The sequence below is a fragment of the Schistocerca nitens genome, chromosome 5 (assembly GCF_023898315.1).
Source record: "Schistocerca nitens isolate TAMUIC-IGC-003100 chromosome 5, iqSchNite1.1, whole genome shotgun sequence".
Lineage (NCBI taxonomy): Eukaryota > Metazoa > Arthropoda > Insecta > Orthoptera > Acrididae > Schistocerca > Schistocerca nitens.
In genome coordinates, this window is record NC_064618.1 from 128,957,023 (window position 1) to 128,980,012 (window position 22,990).

The 22,990-nt window shown below is 38.4% G+C and overlaps 1 protein-coding gene across 9 annotated transcripts in view; it reads right to left on the bottom strand.

The window, feature by feature from the left end:
* LOC126259969 (mesoderm induction early response protein 1) overlaps window positions 1-22,990 on the bottom strand; it is a 188,196-nt gene that overhangs the window by 107,180 nt on the left and 58,026 nt on the right. For 2 of the 9 annotated variants that reach the window (XM_049957086.1, XM_049957087.1), the window contains exon 3: window positions 4,522-4,683. The exons of 3 other annotated variants lie outside the window; for them this stretch is intronic. In XM_049957086.1, coding sequence (XP_049813043.1) covers window positions 4,522-4,683 — 162 coding nt within the window. Of the gene's footprint in view, window positions 1-4,521; window positions 4,684-17,557; window positions 17,656-22,990 lie in introns of those variants that run through there. 4 more of the 9 variants (XM_049957088.1, XM_049957094.1, XM_049957090.1 and 1 more) reach the window with 3 other exon arrangements.

Sequence of the window (22,990 nt, forward strand, 5' to 3'; positions counted from 1 at the left end):
CATCAAGATATTTTTTCCTATTTCCTGAGGGTGCGATTAGGTATGGTCCTAAGAACACAGCTTAAATTGCAGCAGTTGAATATTTCTGACCAGCACAGTTGTAAATTTCACTGCTGTGTACCAAACATTTCATGGGTTACCTTACTAAATACACCGAGTGCTTTGACTTTTCCATAGAAAAGCAAATTACGCATGCAATTGCTCAAGAACTCGATTTGCACTTTTTTATATTTGCACTTTTTGCTATCGTTATTGCAAAATTTGTAATCTATGAAAGAACTAAAATAAATATGAAAACTAACCTTGAAACTTGGCCTTCTTTAATGTGTGTTACCCTTTAAGATTTATCAGACGCAAATGTGCCAGTATAATATTAAACAACAGCATAAATGGCTGGTCTTCTGGGACCGAAATTTTTCTACGCGGTTGGTCCTAAGCATCAAGTTTCGAATGAGAGTCTAATGCTCCGTGATTTAAGAAATACATCACACATTCTTACACGCAACATAATCCATTTTGCGTAAATGTAAATTTACTTTGATAGTAATGCTTCTCAAACCACCATTCGCAATATTTCCCATGACCTGTTACAAATGCAACGGTTGTAACATCAAGCTCATTGAAATGAGGCCCACGATAAAAACACTGGATGCAGTTTGTTGTTACAAAGTATTGGATAATCTTTGACACATTTTACATTCGGCAGACACTTTTGTATGTGAGCTGTGTTTTGTTGTTGTAAATGGCTATTCTTCGCAACTAAAATTTTATTTTGGTGTTATTCTCTCATTAATGTTTTACAGCTGCAGTATTATTCTGCAGTAGTGGGCTAAAGTAAAATTCTCCATTAGAGTTACCCATTCTTACCAGACAAAATTACAAAAATTTAATGAAAAATTCCCGAAAATCTATAAAATTCCCAGGTTTCCTGGTTGTTCTGGGGTGTATATATCCTGTGCTCCCTTGCCTCACAAAAGAATAAATCAGTACAACATAAAAGTGAATAACACAAACATCTCATAAAATGTATCTTCAATGATGTTTAAAATCCTAAAAATCAGTGTGCGCACGCACACACACATAGGGGTGGGGGGGAGGAGGGAAGAGAGAGAGAGAGAGAGAGAGAGAGAGAGAGAGAGAGAGAGAGAGAGAGAGAGAGGCGGGGGGAGAGGGGGAGGGGTGAAAGGGGGAGGGGGAAAGTGAGAGGGAAAGGGGAGAGAGGGGGAGAGAGGGGGAGAGAGGGGGCAGGGTGAGGGGAGGGGAGAGAGAGGGAGAGGGGCGAGAGAGGGGGGAGAGAGAGGGAGAGGGGGGAGAGGGGGAGGGGGGGAGAGGGGGAGAGGTAGAGAGGGAAGGGGGGAGAGAGGGAGAGAGGTAGAGGGGGGAGAGAGGGAGAGAGGTAGAGGGGGGAGAGAGGGAGATGGGGAGGGTGGAGAGGGGGAGGGGGGAGAGGGTGAGGTGGGAGAGGGTGGGGGGGAGAGGGGGAGTGGAGGAGAGGGGGGAGTTGGCAAGGCCAGTTGGATAGCTTGCTTTGAAGGAACAAGAGGTGCTCAAAGCAGCTCCGAGCCACATTGATGATTAGCAATGACTTGTTTGAAGAGAAACGAAGAGGATTGGGGTGTTTTCACATGTAATCACCATTTGATAATCTCTGCTGTTGCAGCGTACAAAATAATGTCGATATAAGTAACTAACCCAACAGTACTGCTGAGGTGGCACACAATATCCCATCTTGTATAACTGTTACAACCGATTATTTCACGTATGTGTGGCTTTCCTGGGTGGGTGTAACAAACTTGAACTGCACTCTCCATAAGCTGATGGAAATTTCGCTTTGACCACATATAGCAGTGTACAGGTACATTTCACACTAAACTGTAGGTATCTGCTATACTGTGGTTAGAGTAGCCTTGGTGAGTCCAAGACAAATCTCTTTCCAACTCCACAACCAAATTATATGGGTCTACCAGTAACCATTATCACAGGTTTTCTATTTTCTTTGATTCAAATCAATTTCCTGGTAATAAAAACTGGGTGCTAAATCTGGTTTTTGTTGTTTTGTGTTTGGATATGTCTCCTCCAGGTGTTGTTCTTGCTAAATTATTCTTCACTTCAGTTTTTCTTTCATTAATTGCCAACTGCATATGAAATTCAGGAAGATTTGTATCCCCCCCCCCCCCAAAAAAAAGGAAAAAAGGAAAGGAAAGTTCAGGGTGAACATACTCTTTTAATATAGTTTAGAGTTCTTCACTGATCTTTTGAAATTTGTTCATAGATATGTTTTGTGTTGGTTTATTGTCATTAGAAACAGACACAACCTTTCATTGCCTTTTCCTTTATCTTCCAACAGTAAATGCTCATAAAAAATGGTGTACACACAAATAACTGACGCTGAAATCGATTATAAAAATACATGTATGACTACAGAGTTAATCATTTCGAGTAGGTGTTAAGCTAAATGATAAAGCAAAAAGAATGGTGGAAACTGTATTCCCCAGTCACTGGCCATGATAATCTTCATCTCAGTACAGCCCAGTTCCATAAACAATGACAAAATAAGAAAGGTCACCCCTAACTGAGCTGTTGTGAATTTTGACTTACAGCAGGCAAATCACAGTATTATTGCACCATTTCATACAACTTGTGTACATATGTGTTGCATAGATTTATGACTTTTTTACATGTTCATTCTGTTTCTAATGTTAGTTCCATTTCCAAAGTATGTGTTATTCATATTCAAGACTGTTTTGTGAGTTGGTTCAGTTTCTAATGTTGAAAAAAAAGTGGCACTAGTGATTGGTCCTATATCTTTGTGCGGAAATACACTTACTCCATCGTATGACCTTGATCTGTGAAGAGAACCTCATGTTTGAAGTGTGTGTATGAAAAATAAAATGTGAGTTGTATAAATCTACGTATGTAAATAAAAAAACATTGAAAGGACTTCTTGAAGGACTATATTGCAATAAGAACTATATGTCCCACCTTATTCTTAATAATCAGTGGTAATAGAAAATAATAATACCTACCTAATATTAGCAGATAATAATACCTTACAGCATAATTCCATCTCAAATGAAATGACAGTTGTACAGTTGGTACAGTGCAGATTAAACATCAAAGGAGTGCTAATACAATGACTCCTACTAGCTGCCTGTAAGATTAATCAGTTCTAGTAAAGTACCTCCATCACTTCATAATTTCATTCACAGAAGTCGGGGAGGGGTGGTGCGACATAAAGCACTAAATTTCAATGCATTTTTAAAAATTTACAGTTGGGTTTTGTCGCAAATCAATGAAATTGAAAAATATGAAGCAAAGTACTGGACAAGCAAAACAATTATCCAGCAGAGTAAATGGATTCAAGGCAAAAGATATACTCATACGTGCTAATGTACTGACCCATTACCAGGGCTAGAGGAGATATTTTGGAGAATTCTAGTGAGATGTACGAGGCCTGGTGTCAGTGCAATGTTTTGTCAACCCAGACCAACAATGAAACAAATTACATGTCATAATCAAATCTATAAATTCATTTCCACTCAATGTAACAAGTTCTTTCCTTCTCTCCCCATTGTTTTGGACCTGGAGGCCATTTTAATCATGTGTGTTTCTACACAACGTATATTATCAACTCTGTGACCTTTTTTGCTCCACACAGCTTTTTTTTTTTTTCTTTACTAGTATGATACTGTTAAGTTTTGGCAGAATACAGATTGTGGAAGGAGTAAATAGCAATTCATCATATAGTTCAGATATTGAGTGATCAAGAGGAACAGAAACAGAAACACACACACACACACACACACACACACACACACACATACACAAACAAACTATAGTGGGAAAGCTGGTTACATTGTGACTGATTAATGATTTAACAGTGTGTTTCCAGGTTTTCTGCTGAGTTGTTATTTCTATTTTATTTATAATATTTCCAGAACTGACCAAGCCATCTTCAAGTGCTGCGAGTTCTGGTATTATGGGAACTCGAGCTTTGTCTCAGTGGTGCAGTACGACTAGTGTAAGTTGTTACATTGGGGTGAATTTGGTGACAGCCCTACTCCACATTACACCTCCCATGCCTGTTGGGCTGCAATGCTGGGATAATTTAGCCATGCATGTATATGTGTGCGGTGTTGCTAGTCAGCTTCAAGGAAGAACATTGAAATCTTAGCAATTATTTCTGTGTTCTTTATGTCTCTCTTGAACCTCAATGCCTCAGCTGTATGATGAGTGGTTACTTTTACTCCTTCCATGATTTATTTCTCTGTTGGCTTTCTCATGAAATAAAATCACAAATTAGTTTCTAACTTACTGCTGCAATAGATATGACAGAAATCTAATGAAGGCTTAGAGTGGGAGATGATAAAGCTTTTGGTGCACTATTCAACAGAGTTTCAGAAAACACTGTGAATCGGCACAATCAGGAACAGTGTTTAATCAATCAGATGTTCTAAAGCCATAGCCACCATATTCCATTCCTCCTCCCCCCACCCCCAATGCTGATTCTGTCATACCTACCCTCTCTTTGTAGTGTGGATAGTTCTGTGGCTGGATCCTCTGTTGCTTCTAATGCTTCTTCTTCATCAAGTGTTCTTTCATCATCATAATCATCCACCATCATCTCCACAGTTGGTGTAAACTCAGTGTCGAGTGCAACCAGGCTGGGTGCAGTCTTCTGCCCTGGAATATAACCATACTTCTCCCTTGCATTGCACTGAAGCTGACATGAAGCCGACTTCAAAAACAATTCATGCACCACAGGAAAATTTTCTAAATATGCCACTATGTGTGAATGAAAGCTCTGACACCTGGGAAGTTATATGAACAAGGTTAAGCTTGAGGACAATGGTAATCAATCATTGCAGAAGAATATGTCTTTTAAAATATAAAAAGATGTAATGGCTTCACGGTTAATATTCTTACAACACATAGATAAAATGCAGTCAACCAAGACTGAAGAAGTACAGTGCTATAATCTAATCAGAACCATCCACCAGACAATGCAGCAATGTGTAAACTATGAAAAAAGTTTATACAGGAAGGAGGAAAGCATTTACAATAAAATCAGGAGCATGTAAGAGTATAACAACTAATAATTAGTTCTAAATTTGTACACTACAGACAAAACTACACCAGCCACTGAAAAACAGGCCTCATATAGTAGCAGGTTTATTTGCATTTAACTTATAAATAATTCAGGGCATTTCCATACTGCATAAATGTTTTTCGGTTTGATTGTTAACACTAATGCTGATGCTGAGCTACCTTCTGGGAAAAATCATACTGTGGAGTTTCAAAACGAGCTGGAACATAGAAATGACAGACTTTAACATGAGGAACCAAGATAAATACACAGAATTGAAATATATTTCTGCATTCAAATTAAACTGAACTGATTGATGAAGTTGCTGGCTGGTTTTTGTTCCCCATCCAGAGAAGTATAATTGTAGTTAAATGCCAAATGGCATTATGATCCAGTGGTGAAACAGCAAGAGTTATTACAATGGTATTATGTGCAGGATAGTAAGGTGTATGAATTATTGTTACCAAACTCAAATTTAATTAGTGTAATTGGTTATGTTGTGGTTGTGTGTGTGTGAGACGGAGGGGAGTGGTGTGGGGGGGGAGGGGGGGAGGGGGGGGGGCAGAGTGCAGAGGAAGCAAACTGGATATCAAAATAGAAGACTAAATACATGTTGAGAAATTATAGTTACAATGTTGACAAACGTCAGCACTGAGATACTCAAAGCCATTTCAGAATCTATATGTACATATGCATTTTGTCTCCTCTGCACTGATCTCAGTCACTACTACTTGTGAATTCTTATGATACCAGTAGTTTCTGGTATATGTATGGCATAAGCCACACAATGCAGAGATAAGCAGTTTCATTTAACAAGTAGCACATAAAAATAATTCTCTGTTAATAACTGTCATCAAATTGTCCTTGAAATGTTAGGAAATAGCTCAGAAAAAAAGTGATAAAAATAATTGAAGCGTTGAAAAGGGAAAGCATGGACGTCACAAAAGTTGTATTTCCATTACTGGAGAAGTGAAAAACATATGTAGATGTGTTAAAAGGAGTTTATAAACTTCTCGTGAAACCAACTCGTATGTCACAAACACATGAAACTTTTCTCAGTATCATCAATAAGCAGGCACAGGTGTTTTATTATACAACTGCCTGCTATAAAAATATCGGAATGGTTCAACATCACTGTGAATATCCCTTGCTGCATCTTCATAATAAGTGTTTCGTGGCTTTCTATGCTTTTCATCTTCTCTGCTTACTTCCTTTTCGATTACTATTTGGTCACAAGTCACACAAATATCTGAACAGGAGCAATAAAATGAAAGCTTCTTGAAGTGTTTTCTGAAAACCTAACAATAAAATCAGTGATCAATGCTCGTTGTGGAAAAAGCTAGCTGAAATGTGTCTTGAAAAATAACTTTCTATGTCAACAAAGACAAAAAGTGATCTTTGATTAATTCAGCATCATATACTTGTGTCCATGAGGCTGATGGTTCATTTGCAATTGTCTCCTTTCTATTGGCATATGATCTATTTTTTTTATACCTCAACACTTAAAGTGATGGTTGCAAGGCCTTTACCCTTGCTACTACGAACAACTACAGAAACTAAACCATCTCATCTAATAACTTACTGGCTCTACCATGCTGCTGGCATGGATCCTCACTATGTTTCCACAGAAAAACTGACCTTTACTTTGCTCCAGTAACTTAGATTCTTTCCTATCTCAATACCTCAATTACGGATAAATCCTATGATTATGATAAGTTATGTCATATCCTTAACAGCAACTGTAAAATGTATGAGCACAAATGGTTTGAGGTTTAGGAAATTTACTTTTTTAATACTAATGCTTGTCTCCACTGTCAAATAACTGTTTTTCTGGAGGACATATTCTATGGAGGATAGTCCATTTATAATATTCCCAGCACTGAAGGAATGTTTGCTGAGAGATAAAATGTGATGTATTTTCATCTAACTGAAGCCTGGTTCATGAAGCAACCAAACTATGCAAAAGTGTAACGAGAATGGTGGCCTTTTCATGGGTTAATTTAATTGATAATGATGATGCTTTCACCTATTCAACACTGTCCAATTCCAGTCTGTCTCAGATTAAAGAATCATACTGAGTGAATGAGCCTAAAACATTTAACAGGTACCTTTTTACACAATTAAAATTATAGTTTAAAAATAAATATATAAAACAAAGAAGAAAAATATAGCAGTCTCAACTGACAGTTACTTGGATAAAGGACACAACAAGTTTTCTGCAAATAAATGGTTGGCTGACCACTAATATAAAATGAAGGAAGAAGCCAGCCATTCAAACGTTAAAATCTGCTGCTTAACAACTTGACAAGAGTCTTGTTTCCTCATAACATTGGGCTCGCATCCAATTGTCACTTAAGAGTAGAGCAATGTTGCCAGTCAAACCTTTTAATGTCCTAGTATCTGCACACAAGCACCAGTCAGTCAAAATATGGAACACTGTCATAATGGTGTCACATGCAATGCATTTAGCAGGTGTCAATGCATTCAGCAGGCTCACCATGACGGAGGAGGATGCCATGTACTGAAGCGCAGTACCCTTCAGGAAGGCAAACTAGGACTTTCACATGTTTGCAGTTACTCTCTTTCCAAACATATCCACAACCATTAATGTCAGCAGCAGATGCACCTCATATGAAGTCACAGAATTCTCATTGCACACCTACTTGGCTGCTGCATCTGTGATCTAATTAGCAGCAATTTGGCATGCCCTATTATCAAACAAAATTATACCTCTTTTGCTTATGTTCTTAAAGGACATCAGTAATACTTTTCACTTAGCACATCCAGAACTAAAAGAGAATCAGCAGATTTATTCTAAAGCATCAGTAACAGTGCAGCACCACCGAGAATGCTGCTCTCGAACAAAGGAAGATTTAGTTGGCATTTGCAAGTAGCTGAAAATCATCCTAATTACTGTCAAGTGATAGGAATCTGTGAAAGGATGAGTCAGGAGAGCTCTCGGGAGTCGTGCACCAGAGATAACAAATGGACCTCTCCTGTAGATCCTCTCTCTTCTACAGGAAGTACAGGATCTATCACTACTCGTACACTTGACTGCCAGTGGCATGTCAGTGGTAGGGTTAGGTGCCCTGTACAGAGGAGACAGAGACTGAGGAGAACTCAAGAGTGTTATACTGACCCCTCTAACCAACAAATCCGAGGTGTGTCTTTCACTGAAACCAAGACTGAGACAGGGGAGACACTTCACCCACTGGGGAAACCTTTCCACGTCCTATCAAGAGGAGGCAAATGTAAGAGCTAGGGTTCTATCATTCCAGTAACTGGCAGCAAAAGGTTGAGAATACTAGCTTTACACACAGAGTTACAATACAGCTTAAAATATGTAGCATTATTCCCAGAACTGCCTGTGGACTGCTGGTTGTACATTGAGTGAAAGGTTTGAGGTTAGAGTCAGAGACTTCAACAGTTCTATTACAAGCTATGTTGTGACCTCTTGGACTTTGGTCACATAGCTGAGAACTGAACTGTCTCCTAAATGGGTCAGGTATGCAACACACATCAGAGGCTATACCCAGATGTCTAATTGGATCTTTCTATCAGCCACCAGACTCACCTCCAGATGTAACTGAAAACTTTAGAGAAAACCTAAGTTCACAAATATGTAAGTATCTCAGTCATACTATCATCACTGGAAAATACTTTAATCATTCAACAACTGATTCAGAAAATTAGTTTTCCAAGTGGTGGGCATGACAAGATGTCCTGTGAACCATTAATTGCTTTCTGTAAGAACTACCTAGGACAGATTGTTTGGAAGCCTCCTCATGGTAGAAATATATTGTCTCCAAGTACTTTCCTGTCTAAGCAGTTTTTCAGGTCCCTTGTTGGTGACATGCTGTCGGGTCATTTTGAGCTGGAGAATAGTGTCCCTCACGGCAGTGTTTTAAGTGTTACCCTCTTTGGCCCAGTCGTAAACACTATCATATGTAAGATAAGACGCCCTGTACAATGCTCCTAATTTGTGGATGATTCTGCTGTTTTCTGTTCCTCCTCCACAGTAACAACACTGACTCATCAGTTGCAGCTTACTGTGCGGAGGATAGAGGAGTGGACTGCAAAGACAGGTTTTCAGTTTTCTGCGGATAAGTGTGTGTGTGTGTGTGTGTGTGAATTTAAATAATTCCTGTCATGTTTTTAATTTATCTGACTTGCAGAGGGACACCGTTCTACTTTTTAAAGAATCAGTCATGTTTCTGGGACACATTTTTTACTCAAAATTGACATGGTTGCCACACTAGAGAGACATAAAAGTCAGAGCCCTGAAGGCACTGAATAACATGAAGTGCCTTAGCCACTGGTCTTTGGGCAGCAGACTTGGCGTATCTGCTCTAATTTTGTAAGGCTCTTGTGTGTTCATGGCTGGACTAAGGATGTACAGTTTATGGATTGGTGAGGCCTTCACATTGGATGATCATTGATGCCATCAACCATGAGGGGTTGAGCTGGTCACATGTGTTTACTGGACAAACCCTGCACCCAGTCTCTTTGCTGAGGCTGTGAACCACCACCAACTATCTGGGTCGGAGGGTTGGGGGGTGGGTTTTCCCAGATCACATCATCAAGACTCAACTGCCTCCAGAGTTCACTGTATTTGATGCTGAATTATCCATGATCCTGAGGGTGCAGGAGCAGATGAGATGTGCCATGCCTGCTGGATTCCTCATCTTTTCCGTCTCCCTGAGTGCTCTTCAGTCTCCACTACCTTTGTATCCTGCTAAGAAAGTAATCAGGATATCCAGGATGCCCTTCTCTACTTACAAAGGCTGCGGAGGAGGTGCCTTTCTGCTGGGTCCAGAGCATGTGGGTATTGCGGAGAACGAAAGAGCGGAAGTAGCAGCCAAGGAGACATGTCGTGAGCCTTGGTTAGCTTGCAGTGGGATGGCACACTGAACTCTCATATCGCTACTGAGGTACAGCGTCATGTGTCGATGGGAAGATAACTGACTATAAGTAACAGACAATAAGGTCCTTCTAGTTAAGTTTACAATGCAGCAGTGGTGTACCGCCTTCCAAGCAAGCAAACAGGACGATGTTCTCCCTGTTCATTTTTGCATAGCCCTATGACACAAGGCTACTTGCTCCGCCAAGAGGACCCTCCAATGAGTGGTGCTTGTAGCATACAGATCACTGTGCACCACATTTTATTAGATTGTCTTTTATCTTCTGACCAGAAGGCGGCAGCAGGTTTACCGATGTATCTGCCCTCTGTTTTAGATAATGTTCACATGAACGTGGTGAAAGTTTTAAAGTGTTATGATATGTCCTACTTGTTTCCTAAAATTTTTGGGAGATATTCTTAATGTGTTCTCAGAGTGGCTGACTCACCCATGTTTTTTGTAGGAGGTCAGCCAGTCTTTCATTTTTTCTATGGTTTAACATCAATTATCATCTCAGGCATAGCACCTTTCACCCTTTCTCAGTTGTCTTCATGTGTATGAGATAGAGTGATTGCGTGGCTCAACAAGAGTACATGGGATTGAGATTTTGTAGACTTCTTCCTCAGCGTGTGCAATAATTTTATAGACTTTTATCCACATTTGTTTGTTTTAATGAGCATGAGAGTGCTGATAACCTCGCTGTTGAGTGCTAATAAACTCCAAACGCTCAAATGGATCTAACAGCAACAAACAGAGCTGACTTCTTTGAGAATCTCCATACTGAAACTGGTTATCAGTGACCATGAGGAAATTGTGGCAACAATGATTGCCAAATTACAAAGAGCAACTGAAACCAGTATAAAGATTAACATTTTTTGCAAACTAGATACAGAGGAAGTAGTTTAGTATATCAATAAGGAACTTTAAAAATTAAGCTCTGTTGAGAAGCATGTAGGAAAACTGTGGTTCATGTTTAGAAGAATAGCTGACCATGCACTTGATAGATATGAACCTTGTAGAACAGCCCATGATGGAAAGCACCCTCCATGGTACACAGTTGCTGTAAAAAAAACTGCTAAAGAAACAGAAACTAATGCATAAAGCAGTAAAATAAAGCACAGGTAGCGAGATGCTGAACGGAAAGCATTTGGCTGCCAAGTCAACAATGCATGAAGCCTTATGTTACTACCGTAGCAGAATATTACTGAAGACTTTCTCGCAAGATACAAAGTAATTTTGGTCATATGTAAAGGCTATTAGTGATACCAAAGTTAGTGTCCAGACACACATGAACAAGGCAGGGAATGAAATTTAGGGTAGCTTAGTTTCCTAATGTTCCTTTACAAATGAAAATCCTGGGGTACTGCCCCTAATTTAATTCTTTTATCAATGCAACAATGGAGTGATATAGATATTACTGTCAGTAATATTGAGAAACAGACGAAATTGTTAAACCTGAACAATGGTCCAACGGCCAATGGAATCCCTTATCACATTCTATATTGTATTTTGTGTCTTAATCAGCCCTTGTTTTAAGTATAATCTACCACAGATCCCTCAACAAATAACTATGCCCAGTTGATGGAAGAAAGAACAGGTCATACATGTCTGCAAGAAGCGTAGCAACAGTTGTCGACTGAACTATCATCCAATATCCTTGACATCCATTTGTTGTAGAATCTTAAAACATATTCCAAGCTTAAACATTTTAAAGTATCTAGAGCAGAACGACCTCATCTACGTCTACCACTGCAGATTCCAAAACATCAATCGTGAGAAACTTAACTCGCACCTTTCTCACACAACATCCTGAAAGCCATAGATCAAGGCAGTCAGGCAGGTGTAGTATTTCTGTATTTTCAAGAACCATTTGACTCAGTACTACATTCATGTTTATTATGATAAGTAAGATCAAATGGGGTATCAAGCAAAATATGTGATTGAATCAAGGATTTTTTTGGTGAAGAGGATGCAGCATGTTATCTCAGATGGAGAATTATCAACAGATGTGGAGGCAAGTTCGGGTATGCCCCAGGGATGTGTGTTGGGCTCTTGCTGTTCATGTTATATATTAATGAGCTTGCAGACTTTATTAATGGTAACTTCAAACTTTCTGCAGATGATGCAGTCATCTACAATGAAATATTGCATGAAAATAGGTGTGTAAATATCAGTCAGATCTCAATATAAGACTTCTAAGTAGTGCAAAGATTAGTAATTAGTAAATGTTCAAAAATGTAAAACTGTGCAATTCATAAAACGAAAAAACATAGGATCCTTTTACTACAGTACCAACTGGTAAATAATTAGAAACCGTTAACTCATACAAACACCTGGATGGACCACTTTGCAGACATGTGAAATGGAACCATCACATACCGTATTTACTCGAATCTAAGCCGCACTTTTTTTCCGGTTTATGTAATCCAAAAAACCACCTGCGGCTTAGAATCGAGTGCAAAGTAAGCGGACGTTCTGAAAAATGTTAGTAGGTGTCGCCACAACTAACTTCTGCCGTCAAATATATGTAGCGCAACACAAGTATGCTTTGCAGGCACAAAGATAAATACTGGCGCCAAAACCTCTGCGTCAGTAAATAAATTAAAAGAACAGGTAGAAGAATGTAAACATTATGCCAGGTATTCTTTCGTGTTTGCTGCTACCTCATTTAAATCCTGTCTGCCTAATAAACTACGAAACTAGACCGAGAAGACGCGGAAGAATATACATATCATGTCATGTTTATATTCGTATTATTCTTATGCTGTATAGGGATACAGTCAGAAATGAAGCACGGCAACTGCCTAAATTTTTAAATCTAAGATGACTCTAATTTCTGTGCAGACTGTAATGTACTAAAGAGGCGCCTGCAAAGATTTTCTAACGGAGAAAAATTTTCGCTAAACTCTCATTCAGAACATCTTCTATTATACGCAGCCATTATTTGGTTCTTGTTGATCATTATCAAAGAAAGCGGCAGTGTAAGTAACAACAAAAAGCAGTCTCTTGCCATTGTTTCGCTAATGAGATAATTTCTCTCTTTTTTTTTTTATTGTAAGCGGCAGTAGTGCGCACTAAGCAAGCCACGCCGCGAGCGGCGACAGGCCGTAAACACTCGTTATCAGAATGCGACAAACAATGCACGACACAGTACAATAATGCATTTTCAGCTTAGAGTGACGTAAACAACTATAACAATCAGATCAAAGCAAAATAAGCAATCGATTCAAACCAGACGAAGCACGTGAAAAAGGAAGGGTACCCGTATAAATACGGACGGAGCGCCTGACACACAGCAATGGCTACTTGGTAAAGCTTAACTGTTGAGCTTACGACTCGAACCAAACTACTGTAGCTGTATCTTCATCCATTCGACCTCAATTGTGTTTCACGTTACACTGGACCAACTTTGTTTCGATTTGGAGGGGCGGTCTAAAACTTTCCTCTCACCTTGAATTTCGAGTCTCAAATTTCAGGAGCGGGTTAGATTCGGGTAAATTTTTTTCCTTGATTTCGAGTCTTATTTTTTAGGTGCGGCTTAGATTCGAGTGCGGCTTACATTCGAGTAAATACGGTAGGCTCAGTTGTGGGTAAAGCAGGTGGCAGACTTTGGTTTCGTGGTAGAATATTAGGAAAATGCAATCGGTCTTCAAAAGAGATTGATTACAAATCACTTGGGCAACCCATCCTAGAATATTGCTTAATTATGTGGGACCTGTATCACATAGGGTTAGTGGTAGCTGTACCACATAGGGCTAACGGGATACTGAATTTATACATAAAAGTATAGTACTAATTGTCACAGATTTCATTGACCCATGGGAGTCTGTCACAGAGATGCAAAGAAACTGAACTGGCAAACACTTGAAGATAGATGGAAACTATCCTGAGAAAGCCTACTTACAACAGCCTCTTACATATTGCTTCCTTAAGGATTGTGAGGACAAGATTAGATTAATTACTGCACACACAGAGACATTTATACAGTCATTCTTCCTGTGCCCCATATGTAAATGGTAAATGGAATGGGTGGATGCCATAATAATTGGCACAATAGGATGTATTGTCTGCCACATATTTCACAGTGGTTTGCAGAGTATATATGTAGATGTAGCCTGCTTCTGTAAAGAAAACATGGCATCCTGAATGTTCTGGACAAGATTCTCTGTTGGGTACATTCTCTTGATGCTTTGCAGGGCATTCGAGGAGTCATTTCAATTCACTTACTTGGGAACTATTAGAACTGAATATCGATGCTGAATTCTGATAGATGAGTCTTTACGAGGTTGCTGTACAAACAACGGAGCAGTCCAATACATTGATTTTCTTGTGTATGATTGTGTGTAAAGTACTGTGTCATTTAAGGGTTCATTTAAAATGCAAAGGAATGCATGTTGATAGATAAAATCTGACGTATTCAACCAACTGGAACCAAGTAATTCAAAATGTACCCGGGGTATCTCAATCAGTTAAGGTAATTGTTTACTCCAACACACTAAGAGAACCTTGATATCTACTATATTGTTCTGAACCATAAGCTATTTTGCCTGAGTGGCTGGTTCGTGAATAGTTGCTCTGCTGGAGATTGTGCAATAATGATGGACACTGGAGATGCTTTGACCAACATAACTTTAATGGCATGTTGCAAAATTAAGGGTTGAAGTAAAGTGGTGACTCATTAGCTCTGACACAAGGGCCATGGGTATGGCTTGTTCTGTAACACTCTTTGGTCAGATCTGATGCCTATATTGTGCACTGCATCTTCAAGTACGAAATTTAGACTGAACCATAGTCGGAACGGTACTAGATGCATGCTTTTCAACTGTTGAGAACAGACGTTTCCATCAGGGACCACATTTTCTTCACAGGCCATTTTATTAAAGCATTTGCATTGAGATAGGTCATCTTCAGCGTAACCTAGTGCGTTATACAAAGCTGCATATGGGATGAGCTGCCGATAATGGTGCCTTGCTAATTAGCAGACAAGCATGGAATCTGAACTGTTGTGACAGATGGCCAGCATTAGAAAATACAGTACGCTGGGAGAAACACATGCCAGACATAACTGAGCAACCGCTGTAGCCTCTGAATGGAAATTTAAATGAATATAAATACGTTTAAAGCTGTGCATAGAAAAAGTATTAAAGATGCAGTGAAAATTTGAATGTTAATATAAAGATGTCACATTGATACAAAAATATCCAGAACAGTTTTACAGCAACAAACATTGCAACCCATCATCCACAAACATACATAAAGGTGTATAAAAACAAAGTTCAAAGTAGCAGTAATGGTACTGATCTTGGAGGCAATTGAGTATAATGGCTCAACGCTAAATCAGTATAGACATCCATATTGTTGCGTATAGTACTGTATTTACCCAACTATAAGATGAGAGCTTTCCCCCCCCCCCCAAATTTGTCATTTGAAAAATACAGCGTCTTCCTACATTCGCAGGTAAAGCTTTGCTTGCTGAGGTCAACATATTTACACCTTGTAATAGCTTAATCCATGAGTCACCTTACATTTGCAGATGAAGTATTGGTAGTTGAGGTCACATGTGGCTTTAATTTGACTGTTTTAGAAGGGTGGAATGAGATGCAGTGGGGCACCAGTATGGTCAAATGTGGGGAGGGTAGTGATGAATGGGTAGCAAATTTCACTGTGCTCCCAACCATGGGAATGCATCATATGTACCTTTCTTCTTGTGAACATTTACCACATTTAAACTGAAGTTTGCCTGAATCAAAGTATAGTCAGAACTGAACTGGCTTGACAAATGGACAAACACTCAGAAATTGTATACATTTCTACAGGACACAAATAAATTGTAACATAGATATAATAGTGTACATACAAGAGCAGCTACCACTTTTCAGCACTGTTGATTTTCAAGGTTGGCAACAGATGATGAAGTGAACTGTTGGCACTATTTCTGCCAATTCAGCAATAAGGACCCAAGAGGGTAACATGCTGTTGTTATTCTGTTTGCTTGATGATGTACGAAAAGTAAATTATAGTGACCGATAATGATGCAAATCACAACTGTGACTCTGTCAAGAAATGTTGATCTACGAGTTTGCAGTCACAACTGATTCACACAGACAGTACAAAACTAATTTTAAGTTACTGGCTACTCATGATGTAGAGGCAATGAACTACTGTGCCATAGGAAGGAAATTTGATGCCACAGAAGCGAATGTTTACATGCTAAATTTTATGGGGACGAAATCGAGGAAGGTTTCAAGAATTGGAGCAGCAGATTGTTTACAATGTGCTAGAGAAACTCAATTAAGGCTTCTGACTATTTGAGAAAGTATCCAAATAGAGCTGCTGGATATAAAATAGGAATTTTCCAACAGCATGTGTTACAGAATTCAAAGCAAGAACAAGATGGCGTATGACAATGATGGGTTAGGTTGTTTGGGGAAGGAGACCAGACGGCGAGGTCATCGGTCCCATTGGATTAGGGAAGAATGGGGAAGGAAGTCGGCCGTGCCCTTTCAAAGGAACCATCCCGGCATTTGCCTGGAGCGATTTAGGGAAATCACGGAAAACCTAAATCAGGATGGACGGACGCAGGATTGAACCGTCGTCCTCCCGAATACGAGTCCAGTGTCTAACCACTGCGCCACCTCACTAAGACAATGATGAAGATGATGCAGCTTACCTTAGGACGCAGAACAACACTACCTCAGCAGTTTCCTGTTGTTTTTGGTGACTATTTGCATATCAGTGTCATATACTCTGTCTAAGAAAGCTCCATGGGTGTTTACAAAAGTGTTGACTTTTTTATATGAAAAGACAGTTTGTAAATTTGATTAGTCACAAAGTCATCTAGTTGTCTGGTAGATAGGGTAACTGAGATGAGCATTTTTAAACAATTAGGTATATAATGTCTCTTTAGGCAAGGACTTTTTGATAACAGAACACGAAGAATTGGTGTTGCATAAATAAATGTATGTGAACATCTGCTAATGGTTGTTCACACACTTCAACTTTGGGCGATTACTTTGCAAACAGAAAAATACAATAGAACATTTTAGGATTGAATTGATACACCTTCGGACATGCTTTACTCACCTATGTGATAAGCAACACAATTTTAAGTTGTCTAAAATTTATCAGCCTTATGATAGACAAAAATAACTATGAATAGAGACATATCAAGCAAACTTCTAAACATACTGAATGCAAAACAGTACATCTATCCAAGTTCCACAACAAAATATTGTCACGAAAATAATAGTTGTTTAGATAACTCTCATATGAAATTGTAAAACTATGCATCTGTGCTTTTATGTCAATATTTAAAAAATGTGAGAATTTTATGAAGATAATGTTTACAGGCAAATTCAACTAGCAATACAATTACAATATAACATCAACCATCCATGCCTTACACAGATTTGCCTGTCAACTGAATAAATGAATTGAGAGTAGGAGACGAGCAGGGGCTGACATGATAGCACACTCAGTGCCAATTTTACATGCATAGCATTTAACACACGTGCCAACTGCATGCCTTATGTGTGAAGACCTAAGAAGTAAAAACACACTTTTTAATGCTTACCATCTGGTTCTGAATGCAACTTGTTTCAAATACATCCATTTTATAAACTTCTATGAAAGTTCATTACACTGTTCTGTAGTCTCCTAACTGCTTACACCTACAAAGAAATGTCATCCATCTCAAAGCTTTATAATGTCTACAGAAAGAAGCCTACTTAATCTTTTGTTTTTGTATTAAAAGAATACTACAACTACAACAAGAAAAAAACACCACCTGCTTCACTATGTCTTGTGCACGATGCATTCTGGATGTTTTACAACTGTACACAACTTCTGCAAATTGTCATAACAAAATAAGTTCTGGCAAATGGTTACATCACAAATAACCTTAACACAATACACTTCAAATTGACATCATGACCTGAATGACTTTTTCACTATCTTGTAAAACTTTATGGTTTTGTTGTTAAGATTTCAGAGTAGGTATTCACTCATTATTATTTTTGCCGGTCTACTGCTTGTTTTATTTTTTGTATAGCAGCTATTTTTTAACTTCAAAGAACGAAAGAAACGTATAAAGTGACAGGCAGTTGACTCTTTCCCAATGAGGTTTGCATATTTCTTCTCAAATATTACATTTGATAAATGCAGATATTACACTGAGGAACTTGCTTTCTGTTATGCAGCCAAAGAAAATGAGGTACCTAAACAGGTTAACAGAACTCTTTTTCATTAGGCCAAAGACATAAAAGAAGAATCTGGTTATGTTGTCTTAAAAACACGACACATTGTTACATGGGACAATTTAATTAAAAGGAGAGCTGAAGTCATCTCATAAAATACAAACAAAAAATTTTTCTCATTAAAAGAATAAAGCAACTGTGACTCATAATCATGAGCAATTGAATTACAAATAGCAGCTGTGCTGAAGAGAGAAAATTCTTGTCCCCACTGTGAATGCAATGGCTTGGCATGTCACATGACAGGGATACATCAGCACAACAGTTTTGAGCAACCTGTGCAAGATGTGTGATACCAGTCTATCCGACTGCAGCCAGGCCACAGGTGCTCATGGACACACACAGTTTTTTCTGTACCACTGTGTTGAGGGTGTAAAGTATTTCAATTAGGGGTAAACCACCATCTCCTGAGCCACTGGTATGGGCCACAGTGAGTTGATCACTAGAAGTCACCACTGCTGTCAGTAACAGTGGATCTTTACTATGGATAGATGGGCCAGTTCAAAGATGGACAACATAACTGGTGTGCAGCCATACAACTATATGAAATAAAATATCACTGCTCACACTCCTGCATCTCTGTTTAAAGGACATTGCCCAGCACTGGAATGGCGCCAATGGATGCTCAACGCATAAAAAATGTAGTCTGGGCTGACAGTGATATTGTACTTGTTACAGGATATTAACAACGGCAGGGTTTGAGTACACTGAAGCAATGGACTACATGGGCTCACAGGCAACATTCAGGCAGATCTTGAATATATTATTGTGTGCAGGATGATTGCAAGAGATGACTTGAGCCCTAGATTTGCCATTGTCTGTCACCAGCAAAAAGGATGTTACAAGATAACTGTCCAATTGGATGCATGCAGTATCCCACAAGTAAGCTGTTACTTTCAGCAAGACCATGCACCATTCAGTCACTCCCGAACTATGTCAGGATTGTTTGAGGGCCACTTGGCGTACACGAGGATCCTCAAGACATTTGACCTCAATCATATTGAGCGCATATGAGATGCCATATAGCAAGATGTTAACTGCCTCAGCGCATACTCCAAAAAATCTCTGTTCGTTGTGACAGCAAGTGGGGTGTACATGGATCAGAATGCTACCTGACACTGTCAGGGGTCCAAGCAGTCTGTGTCAGAACCCACTGCCACTGTCATCAGGGTTAAAGGGGTGCTACAACTCATCTTGGCAGGTTTCTCTAACTTAATTACACACGAGTGTAGAGTACATTTCTTTAGTCCTCTCAGTTAATTTTAAGGTGATTTACAAGAAAGATAAATACAGAATATTTCAGGAGGAATAGCAAATATTTTAGGAGATGTATTACAGACTAAAACATTATACGCGAGTTGTATTCAATTTTTTTTGGACAATTCTACTGTATCGCTTAAGCATGTCGCACATATTTACAAATGCTAGGTATGCTGTCACAGAAATTTTTGTAACAGAAATGTTGTTGTTTACAGAGAAAATGGCACACGATTTCCTAACGACACAATGTCAGATTCAAGAGTGTTTATTTGGGTTTTCACTACATACTGAAAAGAAATAAGTTTTTATGAGAATAATGCGTTACATAGTTCACAAGACAAATGAAACAGATGTACAAACACAACAAAAAAACGGCCATAACACAACATTTTAGGTGACTTAAGTCATTTAAAGTATGTGACATTTGTTTGAGAGTACCAGTGTATGGTTTCAAACTCACTTGGGAGAAATCCATAAGAGAAGCCTACAAAATATTGCAAAATACATAATGTGAAGATACTGATTCACAGTAACCACACTTCAGTGTTAACTCATTTTGAAAACAGTGTTTCAACTTCAAAACAGATTGTACTGCATACTTCAAACAACTACCATGAACAGAATCACAACAAAGCAGCCTCCATTGTAAGGTAAAATTGCCTAGTAACAACGTCTGCCTCTACACTCCGCAAGCCACCATATGGCATGTGGTATGGATACTCTCTGCACAACCATTACTTCCCCTTCTCTATTCCACTCATGAATGGAGTGTGGGAAAAAAAAAGATTATTTGTAAACCCCCATATTAGCTCAATTCTCTCTCATTTAACCTTGTCAGTCATTTTGCAAAACATATGTAGGTAGAAGTAACATACTCCCTGACTCTTCCAAGAACATACATTCTTGGAATTTTAACAGTAAACTGTACTGTGATGCACCACGCCTCTCTTGTAGAGTCTGCCACCAGAGCTGGATGAGCATCTCTATGATGCTTCTGCGCTTACTAAACAAACCTGTGACAAAATGCACTGCTCTTTTTTGAATGTTCTCTACTTTTCCATCAATTCTATCTAGTATGGGCCTCATACTGACAAGCAATATTCAAGTATCAATTGAACGCATGTTCTGCAATTTACCACCTTCATGGATGGCCTATATTCCATAAGCATACTTCCAGTGTATATCAGTCTGCTACCTGTTTTTCCTCGTAATTAGCTTTATGCAGTCATTCCACTATAAACTACTATGCAGCACAGTCTCAGATATCTAATGGATGTGACTGCTTCCAGTGATTGTTCGGCAACTGTGGAATCATACAATAACAGGTCTTCGACCATTTATGCACAATACATTAAATTTCTTTATACCAAGGGTAAAGATCCTCTACAGATCATCCAGCTGTCTGCTATAATTTTCTAGCATTGTGACTTCTTTGTATACAACAGCATCTGCCATGAACAGCCTCATGGAGCTTCCGACATTATCCACTTGGTCATTCATATATGAACTGCAAACTATTGGAAGGAAACACGTCCAAAACTTTCAAAATGCATTTATTCCATCACTGAAATCCAAGTTGGTAATGCATCATTTACTGCAGTACGGAACTTGTGCACAGTCAATAACAGGTATAATTCACAGCTTACTGCACAAGAGAACTGTTACTATTGTGACAGACCTCATACTGGATTCTTTGCTGAAGAAAGACAAATTTAGTGTTGTTCTCATGAAAACAAAATACTTCACAGATTACAATACTTGGTGGGAAAAATTAACAACAGCCCTAGTAATTATTCTTATGGAAAAGGTGTTCAAAATGAGCAAAAGATTTATTTTAACCCATCAAAGCATCATGAATATAGTTTCAGCAAAGATACACCACAGATAGATCAATGTGAGAGAAACATCAATGGGCATGCAAGCTTATAGCTTTTACATAAAGAATACTCAGATGAATTTAGAAGTTCTGAAGGAAGCCAAGCTACCCACAAATATCTTAAAAATGGATCATATTTTAAAAAGTTTAATTTACATTCCAGAAAAAAATATGCCATTTTGGAATGGAATTTTGATATATCCACCAAAAAAGAGAGACGAAACTGAAGAGAATGTTGAAGTCCATGAACTTGTGTTGATGGATTAATGTTTAAAATGTATTTAGTTTGAGGAAAATATGTAAAATAAATCTGTACCTTCAAAATATAAGACTTTTAATTTATATTCCACATGGTTTACTGCAAATAGGGAACATAACCAGTTGGAAAAACGTGTTTCTAAGCTACTGGTAACACAAAATTGGATAAAATCTACACAATAAAAAGCATAATACACCCACATATATTAGAAAAATGAAGAATAATTTTGATTACTGAGATTTTTATTTGCAGGGCTGCTCACTTTTTATATATCTTTTAATTTACCAACCCAATATCGAGCACATGCTCGTCATCAATGGTCCTATATTTTACTTTTAAGCCTCTGTGGAAGTCTTTTGCAGATATTCTATTAATTTCATATGGTTTCTAGCACACTCTCATTTATACTAACACGAGAATATGCTGTAAAGTTAACAGAATATCTGTAAGAACTTCTATGGAGGCTTAGACGTGAAATATGAGACTGTTGCTGATGAGCATGTGCTAGATACTGGTATGTGGCAACAAAACGTGTTTTTTTTTTTTTTTTAGTGTGATGCAACTTCCATGTAACTTCCAGTAAACACTAAGACAGGAACTCATGGTGCACTATCCCATTGTAATCAAAGAGAACAGTGAGAAGAACATTCACATGTGATCGGACTTGAATTTTATTTAGTCTTAGCTCTTCAGTTGTTATGTATGATGTGCCCATCATTTCATTAATGGTCATAATTATTGTGATATTTACATGGAAATAAAGACACTGCGAGAAATTTGAGAAAGTCTGCAATGAAAAATAGGGATCACTACGATTTTGTGTTTGGTGCATATTACGTAACATGTTGCTACATATGAAATTTAGCTAACATATTGAATTTTTCTTTAGACTTGGGTGGAGGTCTCTATCTGCCACCAATCTCAAGAAAATTGATCTGATGTAGAGAGAAATATTCACACAATTCCTCATATTTCTAAAGCAGTTTGAGATATCGAAATGAGATTTTGGCAAATGGTAGCACACAAGGAGGAGGCTATTTTGCCGTATGGTTATTATGCAAAACTTCATTATCTACCACATTATTCCACTAACTACAGAATTTTCTGATGAAAGAATCTTACTTTTAAGGGCCATTGACAGCTGATGAATGAGAAATGCTATGGGTTTTCAAACAAAATAAATGAAATAATTACACATTTATTTTGTACTGGGGGTGTGCTTTTTCATAATATACTGACTTTCTTTTTCCTCACTTAATAAACCACTGTTTCAGAATTCTCTCGCAACTACATCTATACATCATGTTAGTGAGGTGAGACTTTGTAAACTCCGCTGAGTTTTGGCAAAAGAAGCAAATT